The 24669-nt window shown below is 43.2% G+C and overlaps 2 protein-coding genes across 5 annotated transcripts in view; one reads left to right on the top strand and one right to left on the bottom strand.

Moving 5' to 3' along the window:
• Window positions 1-6488, bottom strand: part of nlgn2a (neuroligin 2a) — a 167072-nt gene extending 160584 nt beyond the window's left edge. For 3 of the 4 annotated variants that reach the window (XM_018703897.2, XM_018703900.2, XM_018703898.2), the window contains exon 1: window positions 5319-6488. The gene's annotated coding sequence lies outside the window, so the exon portion shown is untranslated. The remainder of the gene's footprint in view (window positions 1-5318) is intronic. The other variant, XM_018703899.2, reaches the window with a different exon arrangement.
• Window positions 6489-22224: 15736 nt separating this feature from the next.
• Window positions 22225-24669, top strand: tmem256 (transmembrane protein 256). The gene is made up of 4 exons (XM_018703923.2): window positions 22225-22387; window positions 23165-23202; window positions 23474-23554; window positions 23971-24669. The coding sequence occupies exons 1-4, from the start codon at window positions 22306-22308 to the stop codon at window positions 24112-24114; spliced, it is 345 nt and encodes a 114-aa protein (XP_018559439.1). The 5' UTR covers window positions 22225-22305; the 3' UTR covers window positions 24115-24669.

Genomic DNA, 24669 nt, shown 5'->3' with positions numbered 1-24669 from the left:
ATTCAACTGGTCCTTCTCTAGCTAGTTGTTGGGGCTTCCGCTGACAGCTCATACTAATATGTGTGGTGGTGTGTCAGCCCATACTAATGTGTGTGCAACAGCAGGGAAAGAGGTGGCATACAGCAGATGTTAGGATAGCAAAATAGAGAGATGATGGTGTAATGTTGTGGCATTCCTCTCCCTTTCTCTCTCCCTGTTGTACAGTACGCTCCTTCACAGCTTGTGGTTCTGAAACACCCTCCTATTTGCTCTTCAGCTCACTTCCCCCGCTCTTTTCGATTTCTTGCGACATCCGCGGTCACTTGACTTTCCGAGCACATTCTCTCCTCCTCCCTGAGTATGTGTCTGGGGTAAGAGGGCAGGAGTAGCAGCTTGCCTACCTGCCTGTCTTCAGCCCCGTTGACCCCAGAGCTTGTTTGCAATGCTGAGGGTTTACTGTCGGCTACTTGCGAGGATGTGGCTACTCCTGACCTTGAGATGCTGTCAATACTATAACTCACTCAATTTCTCCGCGTCCCTGTTGATGGCAAAATGTAACGTGGTGTGCGCTTGTAAGTCAAAGATGCACTGCACTGCTGTGTGTGTGTGTCAGAGAGACTGTGGTAAAAAACACAGGGCAAAGGGGAACAGAAATATTTTTTTCATTCAAACATTAATCTCAGAAGTTGTGTTGCTGTGAGATTTGAGTATAAAATCCTCTGACTATGAAAAGGATTGCAGAGGGGAATTAGGGGCATGAACGAAGCACACAGGTAGAATTCCCATGGATGCACTAGAGAAATACAGGGAAGTCACCCAGGATGCCAGAGGGATGAGCTGCATTGCTCAGAACAACATGGATTCTGACTGTCAGTCAATCTGACTGGCCAGAAAGCAGGATGTATTTAATCCCGGCTGCTGCTGACTCCAGTGCTGTTGATTCCATCAAATCTGTATCCTGCTTTCTATTCAGGGCCCGACTCTGCAACAGAGAGGCATGAAATCCCATTGTAGCCTTGCACCTCTATTATGAATGGAATTATTTGTTCAGAAATCACTCAACAGTGGTTTTAATCTTTGCAGGTTTTCTATTGTCGGAGAGAACGCGGAGCTGTAACCAACCTCATGCAATGTCAAACTTAGGAAGGCAGCTAGCGGTCCTGAGCTATAGCTGATGGATGTTCTGGGTGGTTTCTCACTGTCCCTGTGTCTTCCTTTGGCTTTTATCTCTTTGAAGAAAAGAGGAGTAAATGTTCATTGATCTTGGCTGGTGGTCAGCCAGGTTCTAGCAGGGGGCGGGAGGAGTGGTGATGTGAAAGCTGCTGCTGCATTTGCCTGGAGACCCGGCAAGCAAACATCAGGTTTTTTCGATCAAAATGTGTCAGAGAGTGTTCGACCTTGATCTAACCTTAATGAGCCCATCGGGGACACTACAGCACCGTTCGCCTCTGGTTGACGGACGACGTGGGGGTTTGAAGACAAAAGGAGGAGAGAGAGAGGAAGGAATGATTGGAAAGAGAGTGTAAGGGTGAACGGCAGAGACAGATACGGCAAGGGGGGGGGGGGTGAACAAAACAGCAGAAAATATCACAATACAGAGGAAAAGAGGAAGACTGAGGCAGACAGATAGAGAGAGGAAGGTCGGAGCCGAGACAAGTAATGGCTCTAACCCCTCGTCTCCATCTTGCACCCCAGAGAGCAAAGATCTCATTCAACAGGCTCAGACAAAGACGAGAGATGGGCCACTGTGGAGGGACTGTGGGAGACCAGCACTCAAAGAGAATCGCAACAAAACAGAAACACTGACAGGCCAAGCTGAGAAGATGGAGGTACTTGTCTCAGAGAACAATCCTCAACAATATAATATAATCTTTTACCTTCCCTCTCTCAATAACTCTCAATAAAGAAAATTGCCAGATCAATAGCATTCACTGCCATATATGCAAAGACTGCAGAGTATTAACTGAAAAAAAAAAGTCCAACTTTTGCAGATGCTTTTTTTTTCCCCGGCTGCAGAAGAAACGGAGTAAATAAGACATGCTAATGCTTAGGTCTGCGCAATGTGAAAGTAATAAAATATTTGGTCATAACGATTTCGTGTCGGGATTCTGCACAGCACCAGAGAACACTGTTTACTGGGCTTTATCATAAAGGGGGGGGGAAATGCATCCTACAGCAATTTGGACATTGCAGCAGTCGATGTGGTGATGTCAGTTGTTTTTCTGATTAATTTTGCAGCTTTAAAATACATGCACAAACCAGTGAAAACAAAATCACAAGCTTGAGGTTTTAAAATCTTTGTGGGGCTTATCCTTCCAAAAAGATGCTGCCATAGCAACGACACACACTCCTTGCAAGAGAAAAAAAAAAAACATACAGCCAGGCTTCCTTTGAACCAAATGAATGAGTCGGCCACAAATGGATTGAGAAGAGGAACAAATGAATACACGAATGAGGAATAAATGCAATAAAGGAGTCATGCAGAGTATATATGGTGCTGCAAAAGCATGCTGTCTTTTTGTGGGAGAGGGAAATAAATCGATTTAATCTAATGGGGAGAGAGTGGTAGCCTGCATAAGACAACAAACACATGTAAAAGTATGGGTGACTGCATGGGGAGACTGGCGCTAAAGGAAGATGGAGTGGCATATTCCTATTGTGAACAGCTTGCTGTCAATTACCAAGACTTGCCATATAAAAGAGTCTCCATTATTGAGCCATTCCATTAAATCGGCTTTATTTTCTACTAGAAAAGCAGAGAAAACATGCTTTAGGAGTAGAGTTTAGTAGTAACACAAATGAGGCCACAGCAACAAGCACACGTCATAGAAGCTGCCAAAATATTGAATATCCACTCACAGCCAAAGTAGTCAAAGTATTTCTGTGTTACTTCCCGAAGTTAGGTGTTCATTAAGTGTGAGTCTCTCTAACACACTGCTCCCAGTCACCTTCCCTAAACAGATCCTTCAAATGTGCAAACAGGTTCCTGCAATTATTCAATATTCTGTCAATTATACAACCGCTAACTGTACAGTTTGTCACCTTGGAACCATCAAGTTAGCTGAGAACAGAAGACAAATTCACGCTGCTGGGGAAAATAAAATTCTGCCAGCAGTTCTAAAAATACATCTCTGCACCTTCAAAGCAATGACAGACACACATGGTTCCCTCCACAGTTTCTTGTAACAGAAGGAAGATATGAACAACAGCGCCTCCCTGAGGACCTGTATGTTCAGCCAGCCTTGGCTTTACTAATTCATTTCGACTTTGCTAAACAAACATTTAATTTCACCAGCCTTCATCAGATGAGTCTCCTGTTCTCCAGTCAACATGTCAGCTGCCATTATCCTGAAGAATTTTTTTTTTTAACACAGCTGACATCTCTCACCTAAAATTAGCAGCAATTGGCGTCATCTCCGCAGTCAGAAAACATCCTAACACACCTGGGGACCTGCTGTCACCAATTTATCTACAGTAAAAATAAACAGTGAGGGATAAAATTAGCAGTAGTTAACGGACAGGTAGGGCTTTTTAGGACTACGAAAAGTGCAAACGTTCGGGATCGTGATGGCCGTTTCAAGCCACCCTGTCACAACACTGGCCCTGCATCTGTTGACTGCTTAGCGACGCGCGTGAGGAGCCATCAATCTACCCAACGGCACCCTCTGAACGCTTCACTCCCATCTGCCTCCAGCTTTGCTGCATCTTGCCCGGAATGGATGGCACTAAGCAATGGTTTCAGGGGCCTTGCACACAGGATACCCACACGCAAACACACATAAAGTGGTGTGTGTACAGGCCTTCTTGACAAGGTTACCTATTCTTTATGTTTTTGTAAGGCTCACTGTAAATCAGCCACTTACTCCAAATGGATAAACAGAATATATGTTATATTACTGCAGAAATGCTCTATGACGTCTCCCCCTCGCTTTCATTTTTTCCCCCCAATCTGTGTACTTATTTCTCAAACACAAATGCGTGCCACCTTAATCCCCCTTAAACATCTCCACAGGTCTTCAAAGTTTCCAGCCAGCCGCCATCAAGATAAATAACAACTCCTCTGTGACAACATCTATTTAGCACAAGGACAGTCGCGCAACCCCCCCTCCCCGCCTCCATTAAAACGTTTTCTCCCCACAGAGGAGATGTCCCTATCTGCTATATAGGGCAGGCTAGCTGCCTAAACCAAGGAAAGGAGCTGAGCTGAGCTGAGTGGAGCTGCCTTCCCCTTCTCGTCGCCACAGATAAGAACAGAGGTCTTCTTGTCCCTGCTGAATTCTATCATCGAGCAGGCCCTGCCGATCCGAATGCCCCACAACACCAGCCACAGCATATAAATGCGCCCCATTCTTCGTGCTGTGTGTGTGCAATGATTTGTGTGTGTGTGCGGAGGGGAGCATTTAGGGGAATATGTTCTCATGGCCATGGCGCTTTCCTGAGGTCTTTTGGGTATAAAGACCCCATGAAAAGATGTCTCATATTAAGTTGAAGGATGGTTGAACTGTTGAAGGGGGACTTTTGTGAGTGTGCATCATTTCAAACATCTGTCTGTGACTCAGGCTGGTTTGTTTGCAGAAATTCCCTTTCACTCTTGTTCATTTCACTCTTACTCCAGACAATACACACAATGAAAGAAATGCACAATTGTCACATGTGCAATGACTAATACAATCTCAGAGAAGCACTTTGATTAATAAACTCCAAATTCTGCATATTAGAGCAGCAGAGAAATGAGCTCAGTGTGACTGAATAGCAGCCTCTGTTTCTCTTATTTGACCAGAGGAGCTCTGAGTCCAGGTCCTCATTAATGGTACAGGGAATGCATCTCCTCTGATATGAAGGAGAAGCTTTGCCTGCACGAAGCACCAAGCATTCACAGCTGCTGTGACTGCCATACAGCAAATCCACATACGTACTACATACATACTGATAACCAGCTGCAGAATCCAACAGATTGGTCAAAACTCTGTGCGAGTACAACAAAATGACGTTCGTTACAAACATGTTTTGCACAAGTGAAAATGCATTTTCTTAACAGTGTGCTCTCGACAACATGCATCCCCATTCATTTTCCAAATATATACTTTAGAATTACATGCAGGTATCAGGTAATAAAAAATATAAATACTTATAAAGGAAAATAACTCAATTTTGTCAATCAATCAACCTCATTACTCCTTTCACTATAGGTGAAACACACACACATACACGCAATTAAAAATGCAAATTAAATACAAACTGTGAGTAACAATCAATTAAACAAGATGTTTTAGTGTGTGACTCAGATTTTTCAGTGAGAATCGCCTCCTCAGTAAAAAGCCATGTAAACCTCAGCCTACCTGTTAATTTGTGATCCACGGGTGCGGGTAAGGTGCCAGATTCCCACTGATGTTTTTTGTTTTGTGTGTTGTTGGGTTTTTTTCCTGAGATTTCGTCCTTCTCTTCCTTGTCCTCTTCACTAAACCTTCCTTCAGTAGCGGTAATTGTCACGCGAGCAAAAAGTGTGCCTACAAAAACATAAATAAAAAAATAAAAAATAAATTAAAAAAAAAAAACACAAAAAATTACACCAAAAAATGCCCACCCCCGGCAGCACTACCTCGTTCAATCCAGCCCGGCCGGCAGGTGGGACTTCATGACTGGAGACAATGACAGTGGAGAGTGAATACCAAAAATAAAGCTGCTCTACTGCATTACACACCACATACAGCAGGATTTAGTATGATTCCCCATCCGAGCGGGCAGGCTCGGTTCGGTCTTCTCACTCTTCTTGAGCACGCCAATATATTATTTAATTTCTCGACTGACAGTTCGGTTTGCCTCAGGAGAAAAGTCTGTTTTTATCGAGGCCCTTTAACGATAAAATAACCCCCAAATAACCCGGACGTGTCTGCGGGGACTCGGCGGATTTGACAGCCGGGAAGTGTCACCTGTGTTGACCAATGGTCGCAGCAGCTCGGGTTTTTGAGCGTTTTTCTGGGATGTCGTCGATAAATCCTCAGTAAATCCCCTCAAGCAGAACTCCGACTCGGCCGAGCGGCGCCTCAAGTCACGGTGCAAGCCTCGGTAACGGCGGACAAACACGGCGCGGTCCTCCGGTAGTCTTGTGAGAAGACGCTGCCTCTGCTGCTGCCGCTGCTGTGTGGATGCCGTGACCGCCTCGGCTGGCTCGCAGTAGCACGCGCGCGCGCACCAGCACGCACGTATGCACGCACGCTCGTCCCCGGCGTGTGACGCGCGCCGCAGTGTCCTCCCTAGCAAGCTGGTCGTCTTGGCAACGCTTTCTTCTGACCTCAATATGGTAGCTTCTCTGCGTCGCGTCTACCTTCAGTTTCTGTCGCGCTGACGGCATACTCACGTGCACTGAGTGGTGAAAACAGGTATTAATCCGCTCCTTTGTACAGAGGCCGTCGTAAGGTTGGTCTCCATCCTCTCCTGTAGAGGGATGTGAAAAATTAGTGCTAAGGAGTTTCATTTTTTCGGCATCCCTTTCCACTGCTCGCATCCAGCCCGGCAGATCTGCATCAGCATGACGTCAGAGGACGTTAAAGTGATACTAGCCCTTTTTTTTAATTACACCCCCCACCCCCACCCCACCCCCCTCCTCTCATCCATTCCTCCACCCTGCATCTCTCCTTTTCTGCTGTCGCTTCACCAGGCACCAAACCACCTTTCATCCGTCCATCCATACTTACCTCAGTCGCTCCCCTCCATCTCTTCATCCATCATATAGTTTGCCCTTTCAACACAGAGAGCGTGTAATTCTCTATTTCTGCCTGGCTAATCCCTACAGTAGGCTAACCATGTTAATCACTGAGGGATAAATACCACAACAGTGTTTTGAGTGCCAAATGGGGTATTAAAAGAATTTTATAGTGATATCACAGCAGATAAAAATGATATAATATACAATAGCATTAGGATATACACTCACTAATCAGCGCTGCAAGTCCCTTTTGGAAAATTATACTGATTTTCTGGGGGAGGGTGGGTTGCTGACTTCACCAGCTTGCACATTTATTTATTTTATGTTTTTACTTTAAGGGATACTAACCATCTATAGCATCCAGCATGGCTGAGTCCCTGATCTCATCAATGCAGATGGTAATGGCTGTGTGGTGGCAGCACCTGCTCCTCCTGATGCAGCACAGCCACATGTCTGTCTTATTACCGGGGTCATAACACAGCCAAACATCTGCCTCAGTCACACTGCTACTGCAGAGCCATGTATCCACAGTTGGTGGGTTGACGCCTGCCAAGAATTCCCAGCTCACAGGATAAAAAGTCTCCCACAAAAAAAAAACTTGCTCCATCTTTGCTTGTTTTCATGCCTCTATCTGCAGTCACTTAAACTGAAGTGTAATGAGTGCCACCCCCCCCAGACGTATCCAGATGACGCCCATGTGCTCCCAGGCAGCATCCAGATCTCATTGTGGAGAAGATTTACTGCTTAACATCCATGTGCCAGTGTTATAAACCCCAGGCAGGGAAACAGGCTGCTTCTTCACTCATGTGGGGAGCCAGGCTGTCATCGATCAGCCAAAACATCATGTCAGCCTGTCCTGCCTTTTACCTTCGGACACCTCAAACTACCTGAGGGACACAGATGAAGCAGAGAGAGACCGCTATGGGGCTGCGATCCCGGCTATAAAGACAAATTGTCTTTGGTGGTGGATGTACATTCCCCCAGTGATGTCCCATCAGGCCAAGGTGAGGAGGCAGAGAGTCAGTGTGTGTGTGTGTGTGTGTGTGTGTCTGCATGTACAAGGGTGATGTTGATGTCCTACACTTGATAGACCCAAGCCAAGCATCAGAGGTAATGGCCCACAAGGGAGACCTGACAGCTGAGCCCACACCAAAACACACACTCACATGTGCACACACATACACACACTTCACTGCCTATTTCACACAACTCCTTGTGGTTTGTCACTGATGTACTGTGTGGATACACAGTACCAAACACATGTATCATGACACATACAATCCCATTTGCTCTCCCTTAACACAGAAAAAAACACACACACTATCCCTTCCTACACACACACACACACACACACACACACACACACACACAATGTATGTTGTATTAGAGGTCAGTTTGCCACTGTGGAGCCCCAGGGGGAGCTGCTGGTCTGTGGAGAATGCCTCTGAAGTATTTATGTATGATCTCATGCCTCCACAACACCATTATAGAACATAGTACTTGATTAGCACAGTTCTACGCATAAGTGACCAGTCAAAAAGCCTTTTGATGTGGCCCCAGGGTCCTGGGCCCCCTACAGACACCAACCTCAAGCTCTGTTTTTCTATCTCTTGGCAAGCGAGAACAGTTCTGTAATGATACACCTAGAACAAAGCACCCACAAGGGAAATCAATGGGTTAAGACTTACATATGTAGACACACATGCACATAAATGCATAAACATAAGCATGTACATTTATACATGTCCCTGCTGCTGTAGGCCACTATCACACATATACACACAGGCCTATGGATTTAATATTCCATTAACAACAGGCTGCAACAAAAGCTACATTCTGCGATATTACAATCAAATAATTTGTTTGCTTGGAGGCGTTTGCAATAATATGTCATTGCAATCTCATAAAGCCATTAACCTTTCTGTCTGAGGCACCCACCGTATGCAGAAAGCCCATTTTCTCTCCACCTAATTTACTTTCCTGCAACCTGACCTATTGAGCATGCCCACAAATCCCCTCTGTGTTTGCAGACTGTGAGAGCCTGCACTGTTACGGAGATTAAAACAGAATATCAAGGAGAAACAATTATTTGTTCGTTTATGACTAATTCTAAGGACTGCAGTAATGCACACACTCACCTGCGCACACAGTACGCATTATACGCGTAATTAGAGGCTATTATTCCTCTGCGAGAGAAAAGGCCTGCAAAGATGTCATTCCAAATAGCCGAGGACAAACTCCAGTGAGTCGATGCCAGGAGCTCTTAATTCTCAAAGCTGTTCAGGGGAAAAGAGACCGGGCTTTAGCACAGTGTGGACGGTAGCTTGCCAGGAGAGGGGAAGAGGAAAATGCACATTAAATGAAATCTGCTCAGCCTCCTACTGTTCCTGCAGTAGTTATTATCCTTTAACCGCTTCATACTCATAACAGCATGACGCTGGAAGTTCAAACCCACACCCTCCTCCTGTTCCCCTCTGTGCCCTTATCTTGTCCTCCATGCTCTCACCCTTGCACCTCTAAACCTCTTACCCATCTCACCCTGTCTGAATTCCTTAGTCTGATTTCCCCTTCTTCACTTCTAACTTCGTCATTGGTAATCTTTCTTGACTTCCTTGTAGCTTCACATTTATTCATCCTTCCCTTTTTCTCATCTCTCTTTCTACCTCTCTGCCCCACCACGAGGCATCTGCCCTCCGGGTCAGTAACTGCAGATCTCCCCTCCTTACCCCCTCCCCCTGTCCCGGTCTTTACCTTCCTGGCATCGTGTTGTGTTTCTCACATACCCACTTATCACTGTAAGGTTGGATTTATGTTTGAGCACAGTGTTACTTATTGGAAATTTTTTTTTCTTCCTTTTCTTTTTGTGGGGTGAATCACAATCAGCTGCAGAGGATGTGCTGGGACAGAATAATAGCTTAAGCATTATGAAGTTCAATGGAGAGTTAACAGTATGTAGCAGTGGTGTGCCCCCTGCCTTACTCTGACCTTGTAATTTTTTAGCATTTTGACAGAGAGAAAAGATGAAACAGATGTCATTCCTCAACAGTTTTCTCATTCATGTCCTCCTCCTTCTGCAGTCAGACGATCGCTACGTAATGATGCTACCCAATACTAGCATCATTTTTCTCAACCCACTTTCACAGCAGTTGAAATAGTTACGAAATTTTACCCATTGATTCATGTACATGGACATGAATTTTTGATTTTTTCGTGACACTCAGCATGACTTTCATGGTATGTCTTTCAATTGGAAATATACTTTTTGAAGTGGAGTTGCAAGGAGGTGGTTGGAGTGGATGGCAGGCATACAAAATGCACAACCATTACACCAGAGACCAGGATTCTCACCCAGAGTCCTGTGGTCAGGTTTACACAACAAAAGCACTTTGGTTATGGTAAGTAAAAGATCATGGTTTTGGTAAAAATTTAATGGAATACTCACTTTTTTTTCTGTTTTAAACCAGACCACAAACTTTCCCTGACCTTAACCAAGTTCTTTGAGTGCCAAAACATAACCATAAATAAGTGTAATAATGCTGTAGTCTCCGCTGGTCAATATTTCATTGTCGCAGGGAAAAAAAAGGAAAATTCAAGGCCATGAATCAAGAGATGAAAGTATTTCATGAAGTGCCATGAGGCTGGGTTGTTATTCTCATAATAAAAAAAGTCATACACCTACAGTACATGTTCAAATAAGAGGAAAGATCCAAGGCACTCTTCCAGCAAAAAGTTAAAAAGCCTTCACTCAGATGGCTATTTCATAATGAAATTCATAAAATCGTGGACACGTGCTAGCAGCACAAACAGTCTTCTTCAGGGTGGGACCATCTGAATGAAAGCTTATTAACTTTTTGCCAGAAGAGAGCTTTGGATCTTTCCTTTGAAGAACACCTTCGCCATACTTTGTCATAGCTTCTGAGACCTCCAGAGTCTTTAAAGCTTGAAGCTCTACAGAGCATTTTAGCGTCTTCTAGCTCATTGTTTTTATTTTCCAATAGATAATTTACAGTTTCACTTCACTTTCACCACTCCAATCAACCCCAATTTTCTGCAGAAGGCAGTTGTTTTCAGTTATAAAGCTCTAGCACCAAACAGCAGACTGACTGACTGACTGAGTTAGCAACCAGTTTATGAACATAGAAGAGCATTTAGCAGCTGGAGAGCCAGATATTTCTTGCTGGAGAGAAAAACAGAGCTAAAAGGAGGGTGAGCTTTGGACTTCTATTGATCAGGTGGCCAGAAACACACCTCCAAATAAACGATACTGTTGCTTCATGTCAGCTAGATGTGCACATTGGCTGCTAACACATTCAGAATATCAACTATACTTTATATCAGAGTTGTGCTTTCAGCTTGTTCTGCTGTCCACAGCCAAAAATTCAGTCAATGCTGATTTAAAAAACAGTCTCTCTCTCTCTCTCTTTCAGAAGCACTTTTTTTTTCCGCAATGCAAGATGGGTATTTCCAAATTTATTCAAAGACAACTCAACCTGCAATGACACTAGATTTATTTTTTGGTCAACACCCACTGACATATTGTTACTGATATGGCCTTTTATACAGTCATTTGATGTACTGTTATTATGAAAATATCAATTATAGAAGAAAACATTATTAATTGAAAAGACACTTTTTTTTTCAGTCAGAGGGATGTTGGGCTTCTGATGCTCAGTGGATTAAAAGCTAAATCATTCACAACTTCAAGGTCAAATGAGATGTAAAGGCAAATGTAATCATTACTCATTAATGAATTCTATATACACATCAAACTAATGTCCAGAATTTATGCCTAAAAAAAAAGTAATAATTGTTAACATGATCACCATCTCCTCAGTGAAATTAGTGCTTATGCAACCACAACACGTCTCCTCCGCCTGCTTTATCTCTCCCTGTGGACCCTTCCCACCTCCTCTCCTTATTTTACATCCACTCCCTTGTTGCAGTAAGCCATTCTCTTTCACCCAGGGTCGTGGCGATTTCTTTCTACCTCTTTCGACCTGCCTTCCATTTCCCAGGCTCGCTGAACCCCCCCCCCACCACCACCACCTGTTTTCCCTGTATCTCTGCTCCTCAGCATACCTCCAGGCCCCTTGGGGTCGGGGATCATATCCCTCTTCTCTGATCTATAGCAGCAGGGAGCCCACCAGATTAGTGCTAAAGTAGCTCCACTTGCATCGGTTCCCAGCGTATGCCACCCCACCCCCCACCACCCCTCTCTCACTGTCTATATAACTCAGCATCTCCCTACCACACACACCTACACACCCCATTAGCTGGAGTGGCATCTGCTTTTAATTGTACCCATCTGAGCTCTGGCGTAGTCTCCGCATCCATGAATCGGCCAGTGCTAATTGCAGCGCCACATGTTCCCTCAACGCAAGCTGCCACACTGAGGTATAAAGAGAGAGAGAGTGAGAGAGAGAGAGAGAGAGAGAGAGAGAGAGAGAGAGAGGCACAGTGTGACTTTGCATTTTTCATTACTTCCTCTGCCCCCTGAAAACCTTGGCTTTATGGCCTTGTGATCAGATATGCACATGTAGTCATTATTAACATTAACAGGTTCATATGCTGGGTCTGTACTTATGCTTGTGTCATGTGTCTGTGAGAGAGAGAGAGAGCTCAGGACTGATGTATTATTTATAGTAAGGAGTTAGTAAACTCACATAAAGGGAAAGTGTGTTTGATGTAAATATGGAGGAGCCTCTACTTTATTCTATTGTCACTTTAACTGCTTTAATTTAAAAATTACAGTGTTCTCATTGAAAAACAATGTTGCTTTCCCACTGGCCTGGATATTTTAATTGCTGCAAAAATTACACACTCCCTCATTAAAGAGTATGCTGATGACCTTCAAAGCTGACTTTTCTGAGTACACCTCTCCTTATTCTAGAGTTTCAGTTTATTAGAGGTCTTATTTTTTTCCATCATTTTTAGTGATTATGACTTTAAAGTCACTACTGCTGATATCTGAAAAAATGGTGACATTGCTGCATTGAAGTCCAGGGGGGTAAGGAACAACTCAGAGCCAACACTTTATCCAGATTACCTGAACTAGTTTGTTTGAAGGTAAAACCGACCGCAGCTTCACCTGATATGTTTGTAATAATCTGGAAAACTGTGCACATGGACGACTATGGCAAGTGCAGAGGGTCAGAGCTGAAACAAAAAGTCCATCTGGATATTTACAATGGACAGGTTGAGTGATAATTTTACATTTACCCTTTGTATTAACTTCAGTGTTGACATTCAGAAACTGCTAGCACCTGTTTCCTCATCATTATCTATCCATTATCTTATCTGTTAAGGATCGCAGGGGGGCTGGAGCCTCTCCCAGCTGTCATTGGGCGAGAGGCGGGGTACACCCTGTATGGATCGCCAACACATATAGACAAACAACCAATCACAATCATATTCACACCTCAATTAACCTGCATGTCTTTGGACTGTGGGAGGAAGCCAGAGTACCCAGAGAGAACCCACACAGGCACAGGGAGAACATGCAAACTCCACACAGAAAAGCTCCAGGGCTCGAACCCAGAACCCTCTTGCTGTGAGGCAAGACAGTGCTAACCACTGCACCACCGTGCCGTCCCACCATCATTATCAAAACACCAAATGAAGGAGTGTCTTTTTGGAACTATGGTGTTCCATCCTCCAGTAGAGTTCCAGAGACTTGGAGAATCAATGCTGAGGCACGCCGAAGCTGTTCTGTTCTGGCCAACACCTTATTAAGACACTTCATGTTGGATTCTCCTTCAGTTTGTCACCAGTTTGTGGGTAATATGCAATAATAAGTAATTAAGTGTAACGGATTATAAGCCTAATAAATAAATACAAAATAAAGTTTAATAAACCAGAATATCCTTAAAGTCAAAACATTGCATCATTATCTAACACACACACGGGCACCAACACAAACACTGGTGAGTGTGACTGTGCTTGAGCGTCTATGTATCCCTGGGATCGTGTGCATGCGCTCCATTATGAATAATAAGCAGAAGGAGACATCATTTTACAGGTTATTAGGCAGACTTATCCTGGCCTGGCATTTTGCTGACTGTAATTGTTTTTTGATATATTTAATTCATCCACTGCTCACATTTCTTTTGTTTTGGTTGCAGCTTGCTGCCATGTGAGCAAAGCGTTCTGAAATGTAGAGAGAGAGCATAAGGAGGAGAGCTAAATCAACATAATGAAAGCAGAAAGTGGCTCCTCTGGGAAGAGTATCCAAATGACAGACATCTCAACGACTCTATCACGAGCAACATCATTGTTCCAGATGGATGACGTTCAGCTTAAAGCAATAGTTTGCTTGCAATGTGTAGAACACTTGAACTTTTCAGCCTTATTAGATTAGGTGATTAGATGAAACCTTAATGGCGCCCATGGGGAGACTGGGCTTGTTGCGGTAGCGGAGAGGAGGATTCAGATAAGAATGAAACAAATAGACGGTACTGACGACAATACTAGATGCTGTTTGTACAAGAGAGCATAATGGCTGACAGATCACTTAGTGGATTTGCAATGGATGTGGAGGGATGGCACAGTAGCTAGTTCATTAACAAGGATGTAGATTTAAGGAAATATGTACAGAACTGTATCTAGCAGAGTGGTTCTCAATCTACAAACCTCCCCTGGGACTTTTCTTCTGCTTTAATCTTTTGTAATGCAGAACAGTAACAAGCACAAATGTCTCGGCTGATACCTTCCTCTGTGTAAACTTTAAAAGGCTATTTTTACTCTGAGTGCAAACCAGCTTACTTTCAGCTGGAGTTGTGTTTTTTCCAAAGTAAACCTACCCCTAACTGAAGAAAGAGTTAAGCTTTTTAAATGATGTTTTTTGATGTTCAGAGTATCAAAAACTCCCCTCCCCTCCATCATAGCTGTGTGGAGGCAGAGTTCTCGGAGACAGATGTCTCAAAACAACACGGCCACGCAGGGTGAATTAGAACAAGACTAGTTCAAAACCTAGCATATGGCTGGACCGTGTATGGTCTGTGTGTGAAACTGAGGCTGTAATTGAAAACTCTTGTGGAACCACTTTAAACAACTTCTTAACTTAACATCTATATTTATGTGTTTTTCTGTTTCTGTTGGTAGACAAAGTATGAAATATTGATTGAAACATGGCCCATTCAGCCTACGTTTCATTAGTAAGACAATGGCTGTGCTGTGATTTCATCTCTATTTATTTGAAAAATGATCAGTCGGAGAGAAAGTTAGAAGCTCATTCACATCTATGTCAACTGCTGTGTGATCACTTGAATGAGATACATAGAGATGTTTGCCTGCGGAGGTAAAGCTGGTGATCCCTCCACAGAAAATAGCTAAAGTTTGTCTAAAAAGTTGTGAGATTTGTTGCTAGCTGGGAGAGTGTTTTTTTAAGTTGCTAAGTGCTGAAAAGTTGGTAAATGTAGCGACAAAGGTGCCTCTTGATGAAACTCCAGTCCAGCTGGTGGTATCATGTCGTCTAGCATGAGGTCAGTCAAGGACATTTCCCTGACATTAAGGGGTAAAATAAAAAGTTCACCTCTGGAAATCACTGGGTCTCTGTAAATGATATTATAAAGAGCATATATGAAAAGTGTCCTGAGATAACCTCTGTTGTGACTTGTCACCATATAGATAAAACTGACGTGACCTGTCTTCATTTACTCTAACAAGCAAACATGATTCAGTGCCAAGCTGATTCAGAGTAGGTTTTACATTTTCTGTGGATAAATGGAATGGAAAATGAAAACAGAAGTAAAAAGATGTTACAATACAGTGCAAACACACTTCAGTAACACTTGAACACTTGGTATTTCCAGTAACACATTTTCTTCTCCTAACAAAACATTCTCAAACAGCCTTGTGTCCTCAAAAATGCAACTCTGAAAACATTACTTCCAAAATATTTGTCTGTCTTCCAAACTTGGCACAAGTAATTATGTCTCTTTTTTTTTTCTTTTTCTTTCTTTCTTTTTTCTTTTTTGCAATTATAGATAACAGCAATAAAAAATGCCCTCACTGTGAAAGCTGCATACAGATTAATTTTATAGTTAAGGCAGACTGTGGGTACACTCATTTTAAGGTGAGTATTTAGAAAATGAGAATGAAGAAAAAAACAGACAGTATTCCTCCAGAGTAAAGTGTGTGCATATACAGCCATTAAAATAAACCATGGTGGATGTATGTTCCCTGCACATGCTGGAAATGTGAAAAAAGGGCTTCATTATATTCTCCATTATGTCAGTCAAGCAGCATTAAATGAGGGACCTGCCAGTCACCTATGGAGCTGGTTCTCTCATGGATGAACATTCTATTGTGAATGTTATTTTTTGAGAAGGAGAGAGAGAGTACAAATAAAAGCTAAAAAGCTCCTCCACTTTGGTTCAACTTCCTGCTTCCCAATGCCAGCTTCGCTCCAGGTATATGACTAATGAGCCCAGAATTATATAAAACCCAGCCGTGAAGCTGTTGCAAAAGGTTTCTTTTTGATTCTTTATAGCTCTTCTGTCTTCAAAACAAAGGAGACTTGGTTGTAGGCTAAGCCCCGAAACCGCCATCTTTACATTTCTCACCGCTGGGTGCTGGACGAGGCTTAACCTCCCATAACCTGCACTCCTCCTTCCATATCAGACATCGACAAAAACCCTCTGAAAAGCCGGGCGAACACTCCCCTAATTAACTCCTCTGATAGAATTCAGGCTGGGAGGAACGCTGATCACCTTTTTAGCCGACATTTGCCTCGTTAGAATATTAAAAGCCTCATAATGTTGAACTTACAGACACAAACACCAATCCCTAACCTCCCTACTCTCTGCCTTGAATTTAGCTCAGAGCGTCTGCTCATCCGTCAGTGCGGTGCCATGGAGATTGAAGTGTGGTGGTAGAAAAAGAAGCATTCAGAAGGGGACTCATTAGAGGTGTGAAAACAGCCTGATGGAGCCAGGAAACGTGAGGAACATGCAAGGTAAAGTGAATGAGATGAATGGCTGAGCTGCAGCAGCCCTCAGGACAACGCCACGATGTGACTGGTATACATGTTATGTGACAGCTTTGATTAAGATGTTCACCGGCTAATCCGCTCCCTCTCTGTCTCTCTCTCTGTTTCTCACTTTCTGACCCTGGCACACAAATATAACCTAATGGTGGAAATACTGAGGACGAAGGAAGAGACACATTCAACAATAGGATGTGATGTTTCAGCCACCAGTCAAAGTCAGGGAATATTCCAGCGGTTTACATTCAAAACTCATGTTCAAAAATGGGGGTAGGCATAGCATAGCATAGCAGCTTCCTGCCTTTGTCAATTTGGGTCAGTCTCTATGACGACTTCTGCTTGGTGTCTGCACCGTTGGAGCCTCATCCATAGTTGAAGCCATCTATGAGAGGGTTGTCAGTCGGTCCAAGTCCTTCCACCAAATGGACCATGATGAAAGCTTTCTCTCTGCCACAGCGGGCAGCATTTCTGCCATCAAATACAGCACTGCTGCATCCAGCCAGGACCACCTTCATCTCAGCTGGAACGAGGACTTCTGGAGAAGAAGGAGGCTTCTCTACAAGTCAGTGCCACACAGGAAATGCAGGACGGTTCTACAGGAGTGTCTGTGAATGACCTTGTGCAAACTATTGTGACTAAAGGCACATCTTTGGCCAGACTGGGTCAATGAGATTGTGTACATGGATGTGGAACAGGAAGTATTGCAGTGGGAGGAGGCAGTCAGGTCTGAGAGGGAGGAAACCCTGGTTCAGGACTATTTTGTCTATTATATTTTCCATAATGCAGCCCAAAGAATATATTTAACATTATTTTGTTGCCTAAATACTTGATGAGTTTTTCTAACTCTGATGGTTAACTCTGAAAATGGTGCACCAGTTTTGTAAACTGATGACCTGTTGACCTTCAAAGAAAAGTAATGCCTCTATGCTGGCTAACACAGAGCACATTACTTTATATGCAATTTACTTTTAAGTGAACAAAAGAAATATATTAATTATTACTGTTAAGAGTTTTACACATAGAACATTGAGGTCAGTTGGATCGCAAACAGTAAAAAAGTAAAACCAATGTCTTCAAAACACAGACATTCGAACATCTATAAGTCCATGAACTGGACAGCTCCAGACACAGGGTAATATGATCCCATTAAAAGCTGAATGGACCTTGTGCTGACATTATTTTGTCAACTACATTTTTATATGACTCTGGTGATGGCCATGTCAGCCTGTCAGACACTCCGCCACTTTGGTCTAGACTGAAATATCTCTACAATTATTGGATGAATTGCCGTAAAATTTGGTGCAGCCATTTATGGAGCCCAGAGGATGAAGCCTGATGATGAACAACTCTTACCCAAACAGAAAAAATAGTGCATTTGTTGGGTGTTATTTCCACCAGTGGATAAATACATGCTTTGTCTGCTGGTTAGTATTTACAGCAGCAGGACACAGGCAGTAAAAATAAACTACAATGCCCATGTTCATAGTAATGAAGGAACATGTAACAATGGTGTGGCTCATTGTACAATACCAGTTAGTAGAATAAAACTGGTTTACAGAGTCACATTCTACTAATGAAACTTCATTCTCCTGTAAAGCCCTGGATGATATGATAACCAGGAGGGCTGGCATCGAAAGTGATTAAACAGAACTTGATTTGACATGAGAGTAAATGAAAGCATTCATTTTGGATTCTACTATGTTGCTCGGTGCCGGGACAGAAAATACATTTATCCCCCGCGATGAAACTGACTTCACTTGGCTGTAACCAAGTTTCCCCAGATAGGATATTTTTTGGCCTAATTGCTGCCAGTGGCTAAATCCCATCCATTTGCATCGATCTCCTTTGAAGAGAGATGCAGATGAGCTTAACGAGCGTGCTAATTATGCTCACTCGGCATGGGGAGCCTGCTGTTACCGCAACTTTGTGTGTGTATGTGTGTGCGTGTGTGTATGCATATTTGAAATTTTATGCTTATGCATGCCCGAGTGTTTGTTTCTCTACGAGCATAAATGCTGGGGACAAACAACCTGACATTAAAAGGAGAGTGACTTCGTTTGAATACCACTCAGTGGATTAATAATAAGCCTTGAATGTGCTTTGAATGTATTGTTTAGAGCTGCACATATATAGTCAGCTCAGTATCAGAAACAAGCTGCCATGCTATCAACAAAAGAAAGAAAATGGGAGTGTTTTGGTGGAAACATCCATGGAAACAATATTTTTCAGTGTTGACATGAGAATGGAGACAAATACTATGTGTGTGTGTGGTGTGTGTGTGTGTGTGTGTGTGTTCCTGAGGCTCTGTTGGTCCAGTGTATGTGTGTGTGTGCCACTCTGCCAGCCAGTGTAATGGCAATGACTGGTGTTGTCTCCCCTAGCACACAATAGCCTGGACGCCCAGACAAAATGTCACTCGACAGGCCTGTCTCTTCTATCCCTCTCTGCCTCCCTCCCTCCCTCCCTCTCTCTCCCCCTCTTTCTTTCCTCTTTGCTGAAAGGGATGTGATGACATGGACGAGTGACAGAGCTGGAGCATGAAAAGCTGTGACACCGGGGCACAATACGTACATTTGTGACTAAACATCTCGAAAGACACGAAAGCGCCCCAACAGATAGATAATTGGCCGCGGCTGAGGCTTCTCAAAAGCAGGAGGCGAAGACAGTGAAGGGCTGCAACCGTCAAAACACATCAAGGTTAATGGAGAATTTCAGAAATGTTGGGTTCTTTTTTAAAATCTCAGTCTCGGGGGGGAGGGATCGCACCACCCAGCAGGAGAAGCTTTTGGCGCACAAAAGAGATTTCATCACTTGCAGGAATGGCCGTCCTGTTTTCGATTTTTTTTTTTCTCTTTCCCTGCTGTATTTTCACCCTTAGACACCAGAAACTGAGAGTGTGACAGCGAAGGAAGGAGATGGATGACACTTCTGACATTTCCAAAAGTATTACTGCACAACTTTCCCATTTCAGACAGCATCATTCACGGTGCAACTTATTTCTTAAATTAATGACAACTTTGAGCTCTTGCTGCTGTCGTTCCATCTGTCTTGTTACCTGCTGAAGAAAAACAAAGCAGAATCTTTGTTTTTATGTAGGTGAGACCGCCTGTTTCCACTTTATTTACCGCGCATTAAAATTCCATTGCAGAATAAAGATGCATCGCCACCAGATAGACCCAACAATACAGCTAACAAGAATAGGAAATTGGATTTTCAAAACAACCCACGGCAGTACATTAAGTCGAAAGACAAAGTGAGATTCCAGGTGTGCACTCACTTGTTTTGAAATGTAAGAACGGATGGCAAAGAAGCAACGCTCCCGTCTTTGTCGCTGCCACGCCACGCCACTGCGACGACCACCAGGCCCAGCAACTGTCATGTAAATGTGCAGGCTGGGAGACAAGCTACCAGTTCCCATCTACAGGAAGTGCTCACTCGCATTTTCTCTCTCCAAGACGTGCACCTGGCTGTTTTTTCGCAAAGCAATCTGAGGGGATCAGACACATACATGAGCACGCCTCTGCCCAAAGGTTTTTGGCGGAGAGTAAAGGAAGTCACGGGGGGGGCAGGCAGACTGGCTGAAGTGAGATGGATGTCAGCTCTTGGAGGAACCTCACAGCACACGGCTGCTGGGACTTAGAGATAATTTGCTGCTTGTCTGTGAAAACAAGATGTAAAGCCATACTTTATTGTTGTCCTTGCTGTCCCATCTGCCACGGGCTGGAATGAAAATGACCTGTGTGTGTGTGTGTGTGTGTGTGTGTGTGTGTGAGTGGATTCTTACGAATGACGGCTCTTGCACAGAAGATTTTATTCTTTTTATCCTCTGTTCTATATCCTTTGTGTGTCATGTTGTATCTATGTTTTCTTGGACCCACTGCAAATGAGTTTTCTCCTTGAGGGACAATAAAGATGTGAACTGAACACATGCAGGGAAGCGCTGCACACCATGCTAAGACAAAAGACCACACGTGCATGACTACATATGATGGAGACAACACACACAGAGGCCTGTGCACAAACACACCCACACTGGCCACAGGTTCAGTTCACAGTTGATGATGAAGGCTTGACTCAGAAGGCTTATTTTTAATTAGCTACATGGTCATTAAAATGTGTTAATTGTATGCATTGTGTTAATGCAGTGTCAAAGTCAGCTAAGGACGAGGCTTGGCGGAAACTGTGGTTTAGCGACTCTCCAGTAATGCAGTGTGACCCTGTGTAATTTCAATATGATAATTGGAAGAAGTCCCTCTGCCCCCTCCATGCACCACACACACACACACACACACACATACACCCTCTCTCTGGACAAACTTTGTCAGATGAGAAAGCAATACAGCACCCCCTTTTGGTGGGCTCTCAGCAGGGATTAGTGTATTTTCATCAAAGGGTAACATCAGCATTAGTCCCCAACACATCTGCTGGCAGTAAAACACACCAAACATTAGGAGTAATTCACTAAAGCAGAGAAATCCACCAGTGTTTCCCAAATTGCAGTGATGGACAAATTGCAGAGTGCTACACGCTAATGCACCCTCCACACCGCTGAGCCTATCATTCAGTGTTATGTGGCAATTTGGTGCATATGGTGACGCTGAAAAAAGGGCAGCTTTCAAAAGCCAAGTAAACCCATCTGTGGAGAAAATTAATTATGCAAACAAAAGCAGCACAATCGTATAATTCAGGCCCCCGCCATGAATAATGCATTTCAAATGTGAACAAAGCAGAGGTGAAACATAATGTGTTTGATTGTCTTTTTCATTTACAAATTGGTGAATTACAGTGAGTTTCATCCTTTACTGTCCTCCAAGCTTTACCATGATAGCACCAGATTAAACACAAAAGCAGACTAAAGTAACATAAAAATAAATGAATGTTTTCTTTTTCTTCTTCTTTTACCTGGGTGTACGTTGCCTTCTTTAATACTACACAAGAGCTTTTGAAAGTCACAACTAATCCGCCATAGGCCTGTAAAACACCCACATATACACAATCTAAATAAGTAGCCTAAAAGCACTTCAGTGACTGCTCAAGTGTCATGTCAGTGTCAGATTTATTTGGTAGAGTTATGAAATTTGCCTCCCGGGCTGAAACTGTGGCACGGCAGTCGCCATTTTGGTTCAAACTTCTGAATAGATAACGGGCGAGCGTGGCAGCCCAGAGCCCTGGAATGAGCGCAGTTTCATATCCCGGTGCTGAGGCGTTCAAGTACTTATAGGAATGTCGTAATAGGGATTGCTCAAAAAAAGTGGTGTAATATTCAACAGGCGATATGAGGCAGTTGAGAGTGGAAAAATTATTTTATTTTAGTTATTGTTTACTATCCTTTGTAGGCTTTGTTTGATGTTTTAGACTAATTTATCACGGATTAAATAAACAATTAATGCATGCAAACATTGCGATTATGACAGTACATTTGTAAAACGCTGGCGTGCGTTTCCGTTCTCAACCATGCGGCCCTATGTTAACTATAATACACTTACTGTTACATTTTGTTACGATTCGTTATTTTGCGCGGGAAAGATATAATCCGTAACGCCGCACAGTCAGAAGCAGGAGTTTTAAATAGACAGTGAAGGCAACATAACCGTCAGTCTTCCGCCTGTGGGATACAAGCACGCAGCTAGAAAACATGACTGCTTCTGTTATTGTCCGAAGGCTAGCGGCTCTGTCAGGGGCTTCGGCCGTGGCAGCTGGAGCATACGGGGCTCACGGTAGGGACTCAACATTAGCTTATACTCGGTACTCGTGCACGAGTCTTTTCATTGAGCTGAAGTAGTAAACAGAGCTAGGAAGGACTGTCATGCAACCGTCCTTAGTCCAGCTTCCGTACGAAAACATTTCAATTTAAGGTTAGCTTACTTATCGAGACATTTGCATTACTTTAACAGAGGAATAAATCTATACAGGTAATGTTTAATATGCTACTGCTTAATTCGGCATTGAGAAGACCCACCAGGCTGCATGTTATTTTAATAAAATAAACAATTTCGTAATCAAGGTGACCCGCCCCTTCAGTGTCATGGTGGAAGAAGGTATATTTAAAGAGAGGGTCAATGGCAAACGTGCAGTTAAATGTCCAAGTTGCTGTTTGCTGTTCTATGGTAACTTGAAAATAGATAAACGAGACAATGGGCTGGTTCACCAGGATGGGGGTACTAACCCTACTATCTAATTTGAGATATTACATTGCACAATGGCTGTCAACATCAGAGAATGCCCAAAGACCACTGTTTTATCATGTCACCACTGTGCCACGGTTCACAAGCACTGACACAAACCAAAAGAAACACAAGGTGTCATTAGTTACTAGGTGGTCCATGTTCAAAAAGGAAATTATTACTGAAATAGAGTGTGAGAAGGGATCTATATAGGATCATAAAGGTTTATTGCCAGTTTAATAATAACTTCATATGCAGGTTATAAGAGAATAATATGCCGAGCAATGTACTACATGCATAATTTGTTCTGTTCCATATCTCTCATTCTAGGTTTCAAAAACACTGACCCTGATGATTACCGCATAGTGGTATGTAGTATGTAGTAGATTTTTCCCTCAAACCTTTCTAGCTGATTATTAGATACCTTGGCCTGATTGATGAAAATGATGTAATAGGTAACTGATAATAACCCATCCCCTTTTTACACCAGTGACTCATGAAATATTCCTCCAGCCTCGCCAAACTGTCCCAGAAAATCTTTGATTCACTAAAATGAAGACTGATTGGAGAGGACAGATTTTTTTTCTCAAGCTCTGTCTCTCTCTCTCTCTGTGTGTGTGTGTGTGTGTGCCTCTCCAGCTTTTTGAAACTGCCAACAAGTACCATTTCTACCACAGCCTGGCCCTGCTGGGTGCTGCCCACTCTGGCAAACCCGCTGTGGTGAGTATGGAAGCCTAATACCATTTCTCAGGGCTGGATGCACTCGAGTGTCCTTTAAAATTGAACCAGTGTGATAGTGTCATTCTGCCATTTCCTGTCTTTCCCACTCAGAAAATCAGTATTCTTCAGGCCATAATTACAGAGGATGCTGTCTTGAACGAACTGTGCCTTTATAACGAGCAATTGAGCACTGAAATTATTTTAACAGTTTTATCTGTCTGTTGGTTTTATTACATTATGATTCGTAATATTGGCAGTGCATTTGCTGTGAATACTGAAAGCAAGATAACATTTGGTGTGCTTTCACTGAGAGAATGCTGGGATAGTAACAAAAAAAAAGAAGAACCACATTTGAAAAATTGTGAAAAATACTGTGCAGTAAATGCTTATGTACCTCCTTCTCTCCATATATACAGGCTGGTACGCTCTTGATAGCAGGTATGGGGATGTTCTGTGGCTCTCTGTACCACCAGGCTTTGACGGGGGACCCTGGCCTACGCAAGGTGGCTCCCATGGGGGGCGTTGCTATGATCGCGGGCTGGCTCGCCATGGTTCTCTGAACTGCAGAAGCTCACATCTCCTCCATGGGGACTGCTATGCGACACTAAACTGTCAGACTGCTAATGGATGAACTGGGGGTTCTGTGAGAGTTGGCTGAGAAGTTGTGCTGAAGTGCTGAGTTATTACTGTCACCCATCTAACCACTCCCCTGTGTTAGGTTGTGGGTGTCAGCAGGTGATAAGGTCACGACAGGATTATCACTTTTCACCCATTGCTGTCTGTTTCTGATTGGTGCCCTTTGAGTGTTTTGTTTGAGTTAAAATGGAAAAGCCAGTGAGTACAGTATGTTGTGTATTTTGCCACCTCAGCAGTTTGTTGATGTCAGTTTTGTACTGGAAAAGAAAATCACTAATGAGCTAATGATTCACAGTGCTGCTGGTGACTGAATGATACAGTAATATTTCTTTTATTTCTTTACTTTTACTATATTTTCCTGCTACAGTAAATACACTTTATACATATCTGTATATTTATACAGAAGAGGTGTGGGAAATGCAGTAAAATGATGAAAGGCATATGAAGGATTTAAAGTGAAATAAAAAATCTTTCTTACA

Source organism: Lates calcarifer, linkage group LG14 (genome assembly GCF_001640805.2).
Source record: "Lates calcarifer isolate ASB-BC8 linkage group LG14, TLL_Latcal_v3, whole genome shotgun sequence".
In the NCBI taxonomy this organism is placed as follows: Eukaryota; Metazoa; Chordata; class Actinopteri; family Centropomidae; genus Lates; species Lates calcarifer.
This window is presented reverse-complemented; position numbering and strand designations above follow the sequence as displayed.

Coding starts and splice junctions, on each gene's coding strand:
- tmem256 (XM_018703923.2), top strand. CDS start 22,306: ATGACTGCTTCTGTTATTGTCCGAAGGCTAGCGGCTCTGTCAGGGGCT. Junction 23,203..23,473: donor CTGATGATTACCGCATAGTG/GTATGTAGTATG, acceptor GTGCCTCTCCAG/CTTTTTGAAACTGCCAACAA. Junction 23,555..23,970: donor ACTCTGGCAAACCCGCTGTG/GTGAGTATGGAA, acceptor CCATATATACAG/GCTGGTACGCTCTTGATAGC.